Source organism: Mus caroli, unplaced genomic scaffold, assembly GCF_978045245.1.
Source record: "Mus caroli unplaced genomic scaffold, Mus_caroli_1 scaffold_1, whole genome shotgun sequence".
Lineage (NCBI taxonomy): Eukaryota > Metazoa > Chordata > Mammalia > Rodentia > Muridae > Mus > Mus caroli.
The window spans coordinates 43,232,905-43,250,002 of record NW_028227256.1 but is presented as its reverse complement, the minus strand read 5'-3'; the positions used below and the strand labels follow the sequence as shown (position 1 = coordinate 43,250,002).

The 17,098-nt window shown below is 40.2% G+C and overlaps 1 protein-coding gene across 1 annotated transcript in view; it reads right to left on the bottom strand.

Moving 5' to 3' along the window:
- LOC110287785 (dynein axonemal heavy chain 7) overlaps positions 1 to 17,098 on the bottom strand; it is a 280,721-nt gene that overhangs the window by 153,825 nt on the left and 109,798 nt on the right. Inside the window, exons 28-31 of the mRNA XM_085832216.1 lie at positions 10,620 to 10,832; positions 8,271 to 8,369; positions 4,745 to 4,993; positions 764 to 913 (exon numbers count right to left, since the gene is read on the bottom strand). Coding sequence (XP_085688342.1) covers positions 764 to 913; positions 4,745 to 4,993; positions 8,271 to 8,369; positions 10,620 to 10,832 — 711 coding nt within the window. The remainder of the gene's footprint in view (positions 1 to 763; positions 914 to 4,744; positions 4,994 to 8,270; positions 8,370 to 10,619; positions 10,833 to 17,098) is intronic.

Genomic DNA, 17,098 nt, shown 5'->3' with positions numbered 1-17,098 from the left:
AGTGCCTGTCAACTGTCACTTTGGGGACTCTGCTGTGACCTTGAGCTTCATCTTCTGAAGGACTTCTTTTTTCACCCTGCTCTACTGGTTTTGAGTAAACTACTGCACCTCACTGAGATTTAGTGTACATAGGGCATAGCTTTCTACACAGTGTAATGTAAGCTATGTAAGGGCACATTGCACAGAGGTACCACATAGAAAGAGGTACCTCTTTCTATGTAAATGATGTGCCTGTTTACATGTCTAGAAGCTTCATGTTACATTATTCTGGCCTGAGCACATGCACTTTGGACCCTGCTTATGAGTGTGACAGTCACCTGCACAGAACAAGGCACAGAAGAGACCCCAGTCCTGCAGTATCTGTTAAGTCCAGCCTCTTCTCTTCCAACCATACAACATGGAAAGTTCTGGAACACTGGACATTGTTGTTCTGAAGTATTTCTAACAAGGATACAAGGGAAGAAGCTCAGACTGCAGACAGAAATGATGTCAGAGAAGAGGCTGTGTGCCACATCACTGGAATCATCCACTCTCCTGACTTCCAAGAGTTCTGTAAAGGACCTCCTGGAAAAAGGAGCTCGGGGCCATGGTCTGTGCTGTCCTTGTATGGGCTACCATCATTCCTCAAAGAAATACCACCAAAGCCTCTAGTAACATGCTTTCAGTAAATATCTTAAGACGTAAATAACTGGGAAAGAATCAGATACTGGTCACAGGACACATAAGCTTTTTAAAATCTACATGTAAGAAGACAGACTCTTACCGAGGAAGCTGCGAATGCTCTAAAGCTGACAGCCAGGATCCCATCAGACCACTCGTGGGAAACCAAGTCAAACTGCCCATAAAGCTGGCCCATGGTGACAGACTTGGGATTTAAAACAGTTATTTGAACCTTGTTTTCTTCCATTAGTCCCTTAATGAAAAAGAAAAAAAAAAAAAACCACAGCATTATTTATTTCAAAGGATACTATCTTTCCTTAATTGAAAACATGATTGTGCATATAAAAATATCTTAAGAAGCCTACAAAGAAGCTACCAGCAGTAAGGAATGAGTTTAAAAAGGGTCCAAAGTACAGGGTTTGGAAAGAAGTCCTTTCTATGCTCTCTGTAATGCCAATGAACAACTGAAGAGCCAAGCTTTGACGTGTTGTTTATAACAGTATTTTAAAGTAATTAAATACTTAGGTATAAATTAGTAAATTGTGTTCAGTCTCATAATCTGAAATCAGAGAGAAAGAATTGACAACTGCTTGGTAAAGGCCCACATAGCAAGAGATGTAGGCATCTGGTGTTCTTGTTCTCTTTCAGTTAAAAAAAAAAATTGTAAAAACTGTTGACACCATTCTGAGTTCATCAGCATTACAAAAATAATCTTAGGCTAGATTTGGCCTGTGGGCTGTAAATTGCTGACCCTTCCTACAAAATGTTCTCTGAGAGAAAATAAAGAGTTGTAATGATAGAGACTTCCCATGGAGTCAAAAACTTAATATTAGTAAATTGCCTATTTTGGCCATAACCCTGGTTCTATGGCATTATTATGAGACATGCTGGCACCCCTGGGGCACATAAGTCTTACTTTTAAATTAACAGAATTAACTTTTAGAGCAGACTCAAATTCATGGAAAGTTGAATAGAAAGTGCAAAGCCTCTGGAACCCTCCCCCTGCCTCCCTGACAACACCCCTCCCCCACAGCAGCACTGTCACACTGGGAGGCACAGGGCATTACTGATGACTGTGTGGAGATGCACTATGGTTGAGCAAAGTGCATAACTTATATTAGTGTTGACTCGGTGTTTCACTTTGTGGGGTTTGCTAAATACACCATGATATGTGGCAGTCATTATAGCACTGTGCAGAATAATATAAATTCCTTAAAAATCCCCTGTGCTCAAAATTTCCTTAGTCATTTATTCTATATGCAACAGCATACCAAGTCCAGTTCTTACAAGCTCTGCCCAAGCTTTGAAGCAGCACAAACCAGCAAATCAGAGGGCAGATGTGTAAATAATTTCCTTAAGTAACAAGACAAAGCTCAAAGTCTTTGCTCTCTTCCCTGTGTCTGGAAGAGCTTTACCTGGAAACTTCCCCACTGTAGAAACTGTACCCGTTTTTAATCAGTATGAAGTTGCTGCCCTTAAAGAAAGCTTTTATTCCAAAGGCCAGCAAGAAAATGTAGGTAGAATATGATAGCTAATGGAATAGCAATGTTATTCTTAAAATTTCCAGAGAGTGAACAAACCATTTGCCTTTTGGGCTTTAAGGGACACCAGAAAACAAGCATCTTGACTCCTGCCCCTCTCTCAGCAGTGTGGTGCCTTCTCCTTTCAGAGACTTTATTTTTGTGTGTAGCATAATCAATTATGTCATAACAGTGATACAGTAGCACCGTCAAGGATACAGACAAGTTAAACACAGGAAAGGGAAGATAAGAAGGCAAGCTGACGGGCGTGGTGGCGCACACCTTTAATCCCAGCACTCGGGAGGCAGAGGCAGGTGGATTTCTGAGTTCAAGGCCAACCTGGTCTACAGAGTGAGTTCCAGGACAGCCAGGGCTACACAGAGAAACCCTGTCTCGAAAAAAAACAAAAAACAAAAAACAAAAACAAAAACAAACAAAAAAAAAAAACAAAGAAGGCAAGCTGAGGGTTAAGAAAAGAACAAGAGGGAAAGGAAAAAGAAGGAAGAGAGGAAATGGCATGAAAAGAGGTGGAAAAAGTAGTGTGTCAGTTTATGACAGTAGACATAAATCTTATATTTCCCTACAAAATAGAAAGACCACATGTGGACATGGGTGAACAGCGGCTCCCACCCCTGACTACACAGCTATTTGTAACTGGTATCCAGGAGCAAAGGGAAAATTGGTTCCTAACAATGGCATGTGACTGGGCATATAAACTACTCTAGAGCCAGCTCCATGCCCAGGAGTAGTGGGCCAACACAAAATGAACTCTATGCTGTTTTTTCATTTCGTCGTTGTTCTTTTGTGGGCTTTTTTGTTTTGTTTTATTTTGTTCTGTTTCGGATTTTTTTTTTTTTTTTGTCTCACTGGGTTCTTGTTTGTTTTTAATTTTCTTTTCTTTCTTTTTCTTTTGAGAGATAAAGAACATGAAGTTGGATGGGTAGAAAAATGAGAAGGAATGGGGAGGAATTGAAGGAGGGAAAACATGATCAAAATGTATTGTATAAAACTTATAAATAAAAATTAATATAGACACCATCAACCTGAAGAAATAAAAATTCAAATAGTTTATTATTTTAAAAAGGTAAGTCACAATGATAATAAGAATAGGTTTGAAGCCATACCTGAAGGTAAACAGATATACAGGGAAACACAGGAATATTATTAGTGAAACAAAACATAGCAGATCCAAGGTAAACAAAACAGGTGAATATTTTTGTATTCATTGAAAGAGAAACTTCACAATGAAGATATAATGATCAGAGACCCCATTACCGACCCCAGGCGCTGAAATAGGAGGGAAAAGCTATCCAAGGCACAAGAGATGTGAGCAGAAGAGCAGTATCAGCTGCAGAAGTTCATCGGTTTGAACATCAAAGTAGGTCTCAGTGTGTCTTGCCTAGGAACTTTAAGTAGCTGGGAGCTCTAGACATGGGCGAGAAGTTAGGAGCACTTGCTATTCTCACTGGGGTCAGTTCCTATGTCTAGTAGCTCACATCTACCTTTAAATCCAGCTCCAGGGAATCAGCCACTCTCTTTTCACCTCTAAGGGTACCCACACACATGCACGCACACACACACACACACACACACACACACACAAACACATACACACAAACACACAAGCACATGTACACACATACATACACATAAACACATGCATGCACACATGCAAATAAATAATTAATACAACTTGAAGAAATTTGAATAGTAGTCAAATACCCACATATGTATACTATATACACATACTTATGCACACACATGTCTTAAAACTAAGTTCACTGCCATCTCTTAAGAGAAACTTACTGTCTTAGTCAGGGTTTCTATTCCTGCACAAACATCATGACCAAGAAGCAAGTTGGGGAGGAAAGGGTTTATTCGGCTTACACTTCCATGCTGCTGTTCATCACCAAAGGAAGTCAGGACTGGAACTCAAACAGGTCAGGGAGCAGGAGCTGATGCAGAGGCCATGGAGGGATGTTCTTTACTGGCTTGCCTCCCCTGGCTTGCTCAGCCTGCTCTCTTATAGAACCCAAGACTACCAGCCCAGAGATGGTCCCACCCACAAGGGGCCTTTCCCCCTTGATCACTAATTGAGAAAATGCCTTACAGTTGGATCTCATGGAGGCATTTCCTCAACTGAAGCTCCTTTCTCTGTGATAACTCCAGCTGTGTCAAGTTGACACAAAAATAGCCAGTACACTTACATTACAACTTCTCAACAACAACAAAAAAACACTCTCCTAAAAATATTAAAAGAAACCTTCAATTTCTTCTGTATATTTATTTATTTTTAAAAAACAAACAAACAAATGAAAAACCTATGTACTACCTTTAACTAAAAGAGAAGAAATTAAAGACTGAAAGGCTAATTTGTAGGATATTCAATGTGTGTTGGATTCATTGCTTGTTTCATTTTGCCATTCTAATTATATTATATATAACTCATTTTGTTTTTTAATGATTTTATACTCTGTCATGGAAAGAATATTTCAAAACCACCCTGTATCCTTTCTGACACAAAGCTAATTATCAACAAGCTAATGTATTAATAACACACAGACCTTTTCACAAATGTCATTTAACGCTCCCGCTAGAACACGATATGCACTGGTCTTCCCTCCAAAAGGCTCTCCAACAATCATGAAACCATGGCGCACAATCATCATCTCATAGATCTGAAGGATCTTCTCAGAGAAGAAGTCGGTCATTTGCAAATTCATGGTGTGGCAGTTTTCTCTGATGGCGGCCAGCAGTTCATTGTAATCTGGCTTTGGTAATTTCACCCCAGGAAACAAATCTGAGGTAATTCCCTGATAAAAGGTGCAAATTTTATATTGAATATATTTATAGCCAAAAGACATAACCAAACGATTTCCTATTAGCCAATGTATCAAATAAAATTGCATTTCATATAAATGGAAATAATGCTATTCTACCAGTTTGAGTCTTTGTCTTCTGGTAGAAAAACTTATACCCTGAAGTCTGGCAAACTAATTTAAAAACTGGAAGTTGGATATGACATGGTTGATAAACTATTATGACCTGCTGCATTTGTGTGAGGTAACACATACATCACAAGAAGGGAGCTGGGAATTTACCGACTCACATGCTGGATCAGGTATGGCCTTGTTGAAAGAACTGTGCCATTAAGGGTGGGTTTTGATGTTTCAAATGTTCAAGCCAGGCCCAGCAATAGATGCTCAGAGACACAAACTAAAGGCAAGTTAGTGAAGAAAAGTGACTTACACAGAACTGGTTCTAGAATAACTAGCTATGCCTAATGGTTGACTTTGATTATGGCCATTTACATAGACAAGAACAAGTTCAGAAGTAATTTCAGTACAAGCATGTATTATGTAGGTTATGTTTTGGATTAACCCAGAACATCAGAACAAGACTTTTATGAAAACTTTGGTTTCCCTATGGAGAAGGTTAGGTTGTCACACTAGAGAAGGATGATGCTATTTGTCTAAGAGAGAGAGAGGAGAGGGTGTGTAGATACGTGGATACAGGGAAGAAGGCCATGTGGCGATAGAGATTAATATGTTCATATGAGATTAGTATAAAACAACCACAGGATAGAAAACATCTAGGATTGCAGGGAGCTACCAGGAGCTTGGAAGAAACTGAGGAAAATTTTCCTTAAAAATGCCTGTGGTGATTTGAAAGAAAATGTTCCCCACAGGCTACTAGGGCACAGTTAGGGGGAATGGCCTTGTCGGAGGAAGTGTGCCATTGAGGGTGTACTTTGAGGACTCAGATATGCTCAAGCCAAGTCCAGTGTCACTCTCTCTTCCTGCTGAAGATCCAAGTGTAGAGCTCTCAGCTCCTTCTCCAGAACTAAGTCTACACACATGCCACCATGCTTCCTGCCATGATGATTATGGACTAAACCAGCTCCAATTAAATGTTTTCCTTTAGAAGAGTTGCCTCGGTCTGTCATGGTGTCTCTTCACAGCAGTACAACCCTAACTGACAACCTATGTTTTGGTCTCTGGCACACTCACGTAATACTTCTTGACTCAGAACAAGAAGAGAGTAAGTGTTTATGTTGTACTGCAAGTTTGCAGGACATCATCATGGCAGCCTTAAGGACACTAACACAATCATATAATGCACATTTATAAGAGCTGAGACTCTGCATGTAATGCTTATGAACATAAAGTTAATTGCAAGATCTAAGGAACAATCTTTATAAATTGTTAAGCCTATTTTATAAATTTCATTACAATTTATATGAGTTTACTATTTTTTTCACTCTGAAGATAAAAGTGAAATTTCAGAGGTAGTGAAAGCATATGCCTGAGTTGTATTTTTAAAATTTGAGCTACCAATTTAATCACTCCCTCAACTAAATCAGTAAGCTCCCTTGGGGCACTGTAGCCTGGCTGGCCAGGATCCCTGCCCTCATGCACATGCCACAGATACAAGCTTTTCGTCATCTTTTTGTTGCACTTGCACTGACATAAAATGGAGACTGTGATGCCACTTGCTCCCCTTTGCTATTGGGAACATGAAATGTAGTTAGTCAAGGTTTTTCGCATGTATCAGGTTGGTCTGTAGTTTGCCATGTGGCACAGGCTGGCATCACAGGCAAGATATTCCTGCAACATTATTTGATCCAAGCTGGGGACATAACAGATATGTGCAGGTCTGTGCTTAACGCAAGCAAGGCGCTTACTTGATCACTTGATCTCCAGTGTACACACACAGACTGACACACTTATACACACACCCACAGTATGCCATCCATAGTGAAATGTAATGATTTCTAAATAAAAGTACCTTTCACACCATAGCATTCAAGTACTTTGAGGATAGCCTTGAAAGAAGAAGACAATGTGGAAATTTGTCATCCAGTGCTTCTCAACCAAGACCAGTGAATATTCCTTGACTCTCCTGTCAGGTAAAGACTAGACATACTCATCTTTCTACTTGCTGCTGTGAGAGCTGTGTGTAGACATCTCAGTGGGGTGGGAAGTGACCTGCAGTATATAACATTGACTTACACAGGAAATTTTCCTGACTGGAAATGTAAAGCACACTCCACTTGAGAGAGACATCACTAAACACAAGCACTACTACCCATGAGCATGCCCACTGACACACACTCCCACCCTCTGGAAGGAAATGCAGCTTTTGTTTCTGCAAAATTTGTTCTGTGTTTCAGCACCAAGGGTATGGAAGGAAAACTTTAGGCAGAACACTTGAAATCTTTCCCTGTTGATTTGTTCCATGAAGATATGTGCCCTGCCAAGTCTAGACCCAGGGAGAATTCCTTTCAAAATGATGAAAGATGGTTGCTACAGGAGGACACTCGTGGAAGCATTTCTTATCTTCCTCCCAGGGCAGCTATGATTCAAAACCACACCACTACCATTTAGTAAGAGCTATGACTTTTTATGGTAGACAAAGAGAAGAATGAGAGATTTATTATAGAAACTATTATCCTAATCCTTCTTCCTCCAGTTATTCATAATCTAATCTTAAAATATAACAAGATTTTCAAATTTGGTTCTTATATAAAATTATCCTGAATAAACAATTTCATAAAAGTCACTGCATTCTTTTAAAGAACTATAATTCTTATTTTATCAAATGCTAAAGATTAAATGGTGTGCTAACCTAACTACTTTTCAACACAGACTCTACATTCTCATGGAATTTATAGAAAATATTTTATAACTTTGTTAATTATTATTATTACGCAGTAAAACCATATAAAAATATCAAGCTGTTAAAAGTTTCAGAAGCAGCCAGGCAGTAGTGGCGCATGCCTTTAATCCCAGCACCTGGGAGGCAGAGGCAGGTGGATTTCTGAGTTTGAGGCCAGCCTGGTCTACCGAGTGAGTTCCAGGACAGCAAGGGCTATACAGAGAAACCCTATCTCGAAAAACCAAAACCAAAAAAAGTTTCAGAAGCAACAATCCCAGCAAACTTATTTCACACAAAAGCAGGACTGGCTTGTATCCCTCTGAACATGCCACTGCTTTCCACAGTGCAAGTTCCTACAGAGAGCTCTGCAGACATGGCTGCCTCCTGCATTACTGTAGAGTGCTGACACATGGAAAGAATAAGTGCTCTTACCTCAAAGAGTGGCAAATCATGGGATAAAAACTTCGGCAGATTTACATCAATAATAGATCTAAGTAGCAAAATTTCCTCATTTTCATTTGGATATTTCAGCTAAAAGAAAATACAGTCATGAGGATTTCTGTCATGGACACCTTTTTTAGGTCTATACTTACACAAATACACAGCACCTAACAATCTAAACAAAATATTGCTCATGTTTTCACTGTATTTCACTATAGTAACTGATGTCTATCCTCAGAGAATCCCTTATAACATGAACACAGGCAGAACTGACCACATTTCCACGGATATTTTGATACTGGATTGGTGACCAGGAATTCAGTACATTGAGAGTTGTCACTGCCTGCTTATTGGGTAGTGCTTGCTTACTAAAGACCCCTGGTAGATTAGTTCTGTAAAACTCTCAGTGAGGAATATTGTGAATTGGAGTGGATGCACAGAGCACCACTGTGCCTGCTGGCTACCTGCTGACTGCTTGTTCACATGCCAAGCAATCAACAAGCTCCTGAGAGAAGGTGGAGAGGGTTAATTCAGTCAAGGAAAGAGTAAGTAAGAAATCTTAAACTCTAAATGCCTGTTGCATGTCCAGTATTTACTAAAAATCTGAAGGAACTTGGAACTTGTTGCTTTTGCCTATATCAACATTCACAGAATTAGTGCCTCCCAAATCTAACCTTAGAACTATTTCTCCCTAACTTAACTTACTCAATATGTCATTCAAAAGTTCCCCCCTTCCATTTGGTTTGTTTATTTGGCTGTTTCCTAGAATTCTCTCTTGTCTTACAAAAACTTATCTACCAAAACCTAGAGAGAGAGGGGAGGGGTGGGGAGGGGAAGGGAGGGGAGGGGAGGGGAGGGGAGGGGAGGGGAGGGGAGGGGAGGGGAGGGGAGGGGAGGGGAGGGGAGGGGAGGGGAGAAGAGATTCTTGTTCTTTAATAAGCAGCCGCAGTCTGTCAACACATCTCTAACTCTCCAGAGCTCCCAGAGGTCAAAATTAGCCCTGCTCATCTAGTCTTTGTTTTTGATCAATGTAACATAAAATTAATTTTGAAGTATCAAAATTCATGCTTATTATTTGAGAGTCTATTATTTGTAAGCAAATGCTTAAATTGTCTCTTGGTAGAACAAAAACAAACTTGAAAATATTCAAGCCAAAGCATTCAACAAGCTAAGTTAGCTTGTAACAAAGAGTGATAGAATTCATTTTCAGGATTCATTTGCAGCCTAACTTTTATAGCTCAATTCCAGTCAAGATTCCAGCACTGATTTGCACCAGGACAATGTATTATCTCTCCCATTATCTGGCCACAAAGTAATCCTGACATGCCAGGGTAGAATAAATTGTTGCTTCTAGGCACTTGTGTTTATTGCAAAAAAGAGGGGTGGGGGTTGAAGTTATGTTAGGCTAATATGAAATAGAATATATCTACCATATATCAGAGTTCTTAACAGTGTTATGATAGAGGATAAAAATGCAAACCATTGTTTATCAGATGTATTTTAAAATCTATATCTTCTACAAATTGTCAATGTGAGCATTTCATAAACTCCAAGGTCACATTTCTGGAGCTTGCTCTTAACAATAACTTATCTTGCCTTCATAAATAACTAATATATAGCTCTATTTTATGGTTCTACTTCCAGAGAGAATTCAGCCATGTCCTGAATTATCTATTGTTTTCATGTATTTAGTTATGATTTTAAAATGCAAACATCTGATCACTATTACCACTAGGCCACACATGACCACAACTGTCAATTACATAAGTGTTGCAGGATATTTGATTGCATTGTGAACCCTGAGATTGTTTTTAATGAAAAAAAAAAAACTGTTTCTAGTTGTGGTGTGTGTGGAGAGCTTTAGCACATACTTTTAATCCCAAACAATGAAGACAAAGTTAGTGTGTAGAAGGAAGCACCCACGGTTGAAAGTGTTACCTATTGAGTGGCAGACTGAGGCAGTGAGCCTCGGGGATGACAAATACAGTAGGAGAATAAAAGTTTCTGTAAGACATAGTGATGATGTTCAGGGGTTTCTATGTATTAATTTCATTATTACCCACAAAGTGCTGCATATTATATAAATAGAAAGCCTTCAAAAGATTTATTGAAAGTATGTGACTGTGTTCTTCAACTTTACCTAACTTCATATATTTAAATGCAAACACTAAGCATTACCTGTATCCTGTCTTACAAAGATTATAACATTTTATTTTCATTGTCAGCAAAGGATTTTTTTCAGCTAGTTGATGAATGCACCAGATGCTGGAACTCTTATGAACACACTTGCTCCTGAGATTTAAGAATAGAAATGAAGTGAGTCACAGCTCTCAGTTCTACCTTCAGATTGCCAGCAGCTGTGAGCACAGACTTCACAGCTCGCATCCCATAGTCATAGTGATGCTGGGAGGACAGTTGCTCTGAGCACAAGCGGTATGTCGCCACAATCTTTATGGACAGTGGCCGAGCAGTGACAAAGCCACAAGAGTACAGCACAATCTCGGCAATCATGGCGTAGTCAGGCACCATCATGGCCACTGTCCGGAACAGAGCCTGCGGTGTACAAAGGAGATAGTTAGATGGTGTAGAAAGGCAATCTTGCTCTTGTTTCATCAAGCACTATGGTTTTAATTGCTTTTCTACAGTAATCTCATACCTACCATAATGTTTGCTATTTAATATACACTAGTTACAATATGCACATCATATAGATAAAGGAATTAAACTTGGTTTTCCATTAAGGCATATGTAATAAACACATCACTAGCTTTAGGTTAGCTGTTCTTTCTAAATGTCCAGAATCAGTTTTTCACAGCTGTTTCTGGAAAGCAACATGTGTACACCAGCCAGCCAGGATGCAAGCAAATTGGGCCTCTCACCCAGGATAGTGATAAAGACCCTGCTGTTGGGAGCCTGGTTTCAGTCAGGCACTCGCAGGATCCAATTAACTTATAACCTGGGGGGAATCTGCCCTCCCAATGACAAGACTGTGTTAAGTAAAGGAAATATTTTGAGATTCTCAGAATCTTTTGAGTCTGTAGAAACATGACTAGTCCTTCTGCAAACAGAAAGAACACTAAAAAACCAAAATGGTCACTATTAAACAACAATTTAGCAAGCTATAAAGATCATTTATAATAATACAATTATAAATGTTATAAAACAACTAAATGTAATGTGATGGTAACCAAATATAATATTAAATAGATTTTTAAAGAATAAATATGATATTTATGTTTAGAATATTAGTGTGCATTAGGGTTCACTTTAATATGTTTTGTATTAAAACATTGCTCCTTGCACACACATGAACATAGATATAATTCTGCTACTTTTTTAATTCATGAGAGAGAGAGAGAGAGACTGAATTCACAATTTAGTCAGAAGCTTCTGTCTGGTTATGAGTTATGCGGTCTTGTTCGACAACAGTACAACGTAGTAGTAGCTAATTTCTAATGCCTTATGTGGCAGGCTGAACTCCCACCTTCCATGTGCTTCCCAGATTCCTATCTCCCTTTCTCACACTTGCCATAACTCGGCTCTGGAACACTGTAAACATACTTATACAGAAGGGCCAACAGAACACGGAAAGGAGTTACCAAACCATATCACTGTGGTGTTCTGCTTATTAGAAATCTTTTTCTAAAGACAACAGTTGACATCAAAATTGTCCAAAATGAAGTATTTTTTATAGGCCAATAAGATTTCTCAGTAGGTAAAGATTCCTGTTATATAAGCCTATCACCAGAGCTTCTGTCACAGAACCCATAATAGAAGAAGAGAATTAACTATAAGAAGTTGTTCTCTCACTTCTACTATACACATGCTGTGGTATTCCAGCACCCATACTAGTGCATGCGCACACACACACACACACACACACACACGATTTTCGAGTACCAGTATGTTTCTGAGCATTGCAGTAAGTCGGAGGATAACTCAATGCTTTTGAAACAAAAGTAAATTGGATTCTAACTTAACTGGTAGCAGGTCTTTTTCAGTACCAGAAAGAGAAATAGGGCAGAGGTGAGAGGCAAAGATCTTAGTAACACATCAGTGTGAGTGTTTTACCATATGTAGTCACTGTGAATGTGAGTGCAATCCTCTGTGTTTATTTCAGCAGAAATACATGAGATAAGTTTCTACAGGGTCAACTCCATTTGTAGAAGGGTGCTGTATGAAGAACTGTACCTTCTGCAGTTTGATCCAAAGGCCTGCATATCGATGCAACTGAAAACAAGGAAACCCGCAAGTGTTGGGATGTGCAAGTCAACCTTGTGACGGAAAAAGTGGATAAAAAGAAAGGTGCCACAGGCTTCTGTGACTCTTCAAAGAATCCTAATCTGCCATACATAGCATTAGATTGAAATTGGCTCCAGGAACTAGTGAGACAGCAAAAAGAAACTGAGGCCAGAGTGGTGGCTGAGCCCTCCCCAGGCCCCACGCCCACCCCACTGCCTGTCTTGACGGAAGTCCTAAGAGGTGACTATGTTCCCCCTACTTCTTCTGAGTTACCTCATCAGAAGGGGCTTTCCTTTGGAGCATGGTGACTTTGTGGCAAGTAAGGATTGGTGGAGGATTTAGGGGCTGGGGATTGACACAACACTGTAGATAAGCTTATGCATTGCACAATAAACTCAGATCTGCACTCTGATGCTGGTCCTAGAGTCTGATTCCTGGGATTCTTCACGAGACTCCATCACCTCTCACCGCATTCTTGTTCCTGTTCCCACATTCAAGCAATATTTTTTCTCTACTATTTCCAAGGATCTGGAAAGACATTGCCATTAACATGTTGTCATATTCAAGGAATGAGCTTGATGCTAGTTGAGTGTAACAGTCTACTTTCCTTTCTTCCTCAGATGCTGCAAGAGAATTTCATACTACACTCTCTCTGGAAACTGTGTATGTGTCAAGCTATTCCTGTGTAATGCCAATAGATCTGGAATATGCCCATTTTAAAAACTATTCTGAAACAATCTTGAGTAACAATTCTTTGGAGTGGTTCCCATCTAAAATATAGCTCCTCTGAAGTAGAGATGTGATCAAGAAATTTGAGGTTTTATCCAGACATGACCAAATGTTAAAAGGGGGATTCTTTCCACACAAAATAATGCTTATCAGTTATCAAAATATGTGTAAGCTATAGAGTGTGCCAAATTTACAAAAGAAGTGTAATAACCTTGAAACCTTCTTATCATGAACTATTTGGAGTTAGGAAGAGGGGATGTGTGCAAATACTCTCTTTGATGGGAGCAGCTGGTCAGAGATGAGCCCTAAATTCCCCATACTATCCCCAAGTACAATGAACAGTTGGGAGGGCTCTCTGCATTTGAGAAAACAGAAGTGGCCTCTGGTCCCAGGCTCAATGCCCAGAGCTTGCTGAGAAGAGGATGTTGGAAATGCACATGATAAAAGAAGCAGCCAGCCAGCCAGCCAACCACTCCAGGCAGACTGAGAGCTCACCAACTTGGAAGTTGGTGTGGAGCTGGCCTCCAGTAATCCAGGAAGAAGAGAGACCCAGGAGGGGAGTCTCCACAGAACCTTCAGACAAATGCCCAGCCCAGAACATAGCCTATGTCCATTTCTGTACTGTTTGTATGCTCAGTGGTTCTTTGTTCAAACACTGGATTCATTTGTCAGGGAGGAAAGTCATTGCTAAGGTGAGCACTTCAGAGAGAGAAAACAGTATGTAGAACGGCATGGGGCATGCAGAGGCTCAAAGATCACTGTGAAACATACATAGGCCTCTGTGATAAACAAGGAACAACAGTATACAAGCATTAGCTCTTAACACTTTATTTTGTGGACCAAAAAAAAAAAAAAAAAAAAAGAGCCTTAGTAGTCTTAAAGGTTTGTTTTTATGCCTTAATTATATGTATGTGTATACCTGTATCTGAGTTGATGCAGATGTGAATGCATGTGCTTGCTGACTCCAGAAGAAAGCCCTGGGTCTCCTGGAGCTATAGCACACTGCTTATGAGCTCTCAGTGAGAGTGCCAGGAAGCAAACTCTGGTCTCTGCAAGAACAGGATGCTTTCTTCACCCCTAAGCCACCTCTCTAGATCCCCAGTAGCTTTTACATCTAGAATTACACGGTAGGAGTTCTTTTGATAGAAGACATTGGTAGTATTGCAACAGTAGTATCCAGAGCAGGAAACATCTGTGCCAAGGGAGCTGTCACAACAGCTCGGCCAAAAGTGAAGAGGGCTGGGAAGATGGCATGTCAATGGGACAGTGCAGAGTCAACAGAAACCAAAAGAGCAGTCAAGGTGGAGGGTTAGGTGTGGGTGGAGAGGATTCAGGGATAATAGTGAGGATAATAACCATTTCTGGGGCCAACGCTTGCCTTCCTTCCTTCCTTCCTTCCTTCCTTCCTTCCTTCCTTCCTTCCTTCCTTCCTTCCTTCCTTCCTCCCTCCCTCCCTCCCTCCCTCTCTCCCTCTCTCCCTCCCTCCCTTCCTCCTTCCCTTTCTCCCTTCCTTCCTTTCCCTTTTTCTTTTAAAGAATTCAAAGCTCATTTCCTTTTGTTAGAATTCCTTTTGTTTCTTGCTCCTGCTAGTTTGTAGCCAAGGATGACCCTGAATTCTTGGTCCTCCTGTCACTGCCTCCCAAAAACTGGATTACAGGCTGGGGGCCACCATACCCAGCTAGGAATTTCCATGTTCACTTGCAAACAGGTTTCTATAGCAACTCCAGCCACAAAGAGGGAATTGTAGCAACAGAATGGTAGCCCCTTCACAGGGGCTGCAGGGCAAATATCTGTCTATTACTACACACCACACCACACACACACACACACACACACACACACACACACACGCACGCACATGGTGTGGGACAGTCTACCCAAGGCATTAGCAGATTCAACTAATCATGTCTTCCAGCTTTTTATGACCAGCTACGCACAGGTTTGCCTTCTGCTTTTGTGACTCTTTTTGTACTCAGGTTGATCCCACTGAATAGCAGACTAGTCTAAGTGTAGAACAGAAGGAACAGCTGCAGAGAGAGCTTTGCAGAACAAAGCTGCAAGATGTCACAAAGAGCCTTTTAGATAAAGAATTTACCACTTCCCTCTTATAAAATGTATTATATTTACTTATTGGGGAGGGTTATGCATGTTACAACACACATGTAGAGGTCAGAGTGTGAAGGTCAGAGTTCAATTTGAGGGAGTCAGTTCTCTTCTTCAGTGCAGGTCCTGGTTTCAGGTGCTTGGGCTCAGAGGCAGGAACATTTACCGACTGAACAATCTCTTCACCCCTCATTTCTCATTTTTAAACAATCCCTTCCTTCGCTAAAGCAAAGTGCTTTATCACATAAGCACATAAAGGGGAAGTTTAGAAGTACAAAGCTCCCAATTGTAAGAAGGGGCAAAGTGTCCACACTTTGGTCTTCGTTCTTCTTGAGTTTCATGCGTTCAGCAAATTGTGTCTTATATCTTGGGTATCCTAAGTTTCTGGACTAATATCCGCTTATCAGTGAGTAAATATTGTGTGAGTTCCTTTGTGATTGGGTTACCTCACTAAAGATGATACCCTCCAGGTCCATCCATTTGCCTAGGAATTTCATAAATTCATTCTTTTTAATAGCTGAGTAGTACTCCATTGTGTAAATGTACCACATTTTCTGTATCCATTCCTCTGTTGAGGGGCATCTGGGTTCTTTCCAGCTTCTGGCTATTATAAATAAGGCTGCTATGAACATAGTGGAGCATGTGTCCTTCTTACCGGTTGGGACATCTTCTGGATATATGCCCAGGAGAGGTATTGCTGGATCCTCTGGTAGTACTATGTCCAATTTTCTGAGGAACCGCCAGACTGATTTCCAGAGTGGTTGTACATGGAAGGAGTTACAGAGACAAAGTTTGGAGCTGTGACAAAAGGATGGACCATCTAAAGACTGCCATATCCGGGGATCCATTCCATAATCAGCTTCCAAATGCTGACACCATTGCACACACTAGCAAGATTTTGCTGAAAGGACCCAGATATAGCTCTCTCTTGTGAGACTATGCCGGGGCCTAGCAAACACAGAAGTGGATGCTCACAGTCAGCTATTGGATGGATGACAGGGCCACCAATGGAGGAGCTAGAGAAAGTACCCAAGGAGCTAAAGGGATCTGCAACCCTATAGGTGGAACAACATTATGAACTAACCAGTACCCCGGAGCTCTTGAATCTAACTGCATATGTATCAAAAGATGGCCTAGTCGGCCATCACTGGAAAGAGAGACCCATTGGACTTGCAAACTTTATATGCCCCAGTACAGGGGAATGCCAGGGCCAAAAAGTGGTAGTGAGTGGGTAGGGGAGTGGGGGGGGGGGACTTTTGGGATAGCATTGGAAATGTAAATGAGGAAAATACCTTTATATATATATATATATATATATATATATATATATATATATATATGTACTTCTATATATATAGAAGTACAAAGCTATTGGGTAGCAGTTACAATGACCTTTAGTTGCTGTTGTGACACACATGTGACCAGTAGAAGGCAAATCTTGAGTTTGGGTGTATAATTTTTAATGTACTATTCACAAACAAATATTGTTCCTTATACACAGTCCATAAACATGCAATACACCCTGAAAGTATATAATAAAGAGGGCAAATATACAGAGAAAAAAACCATTTTTTACTTAATCAATGAAAAGTTATCTTTTTTTCAATTTTTATTAGATACTTTCTTCATTTACATATCAAATGCTACCCCCTTAAAGTGAAAGTTTTGCTGTATTCAGCTAGGACAGTGTTTTATCCCTTATAAATGAAAAGAAAAAGTATCATATGTTAACAGGAACTGAGAGA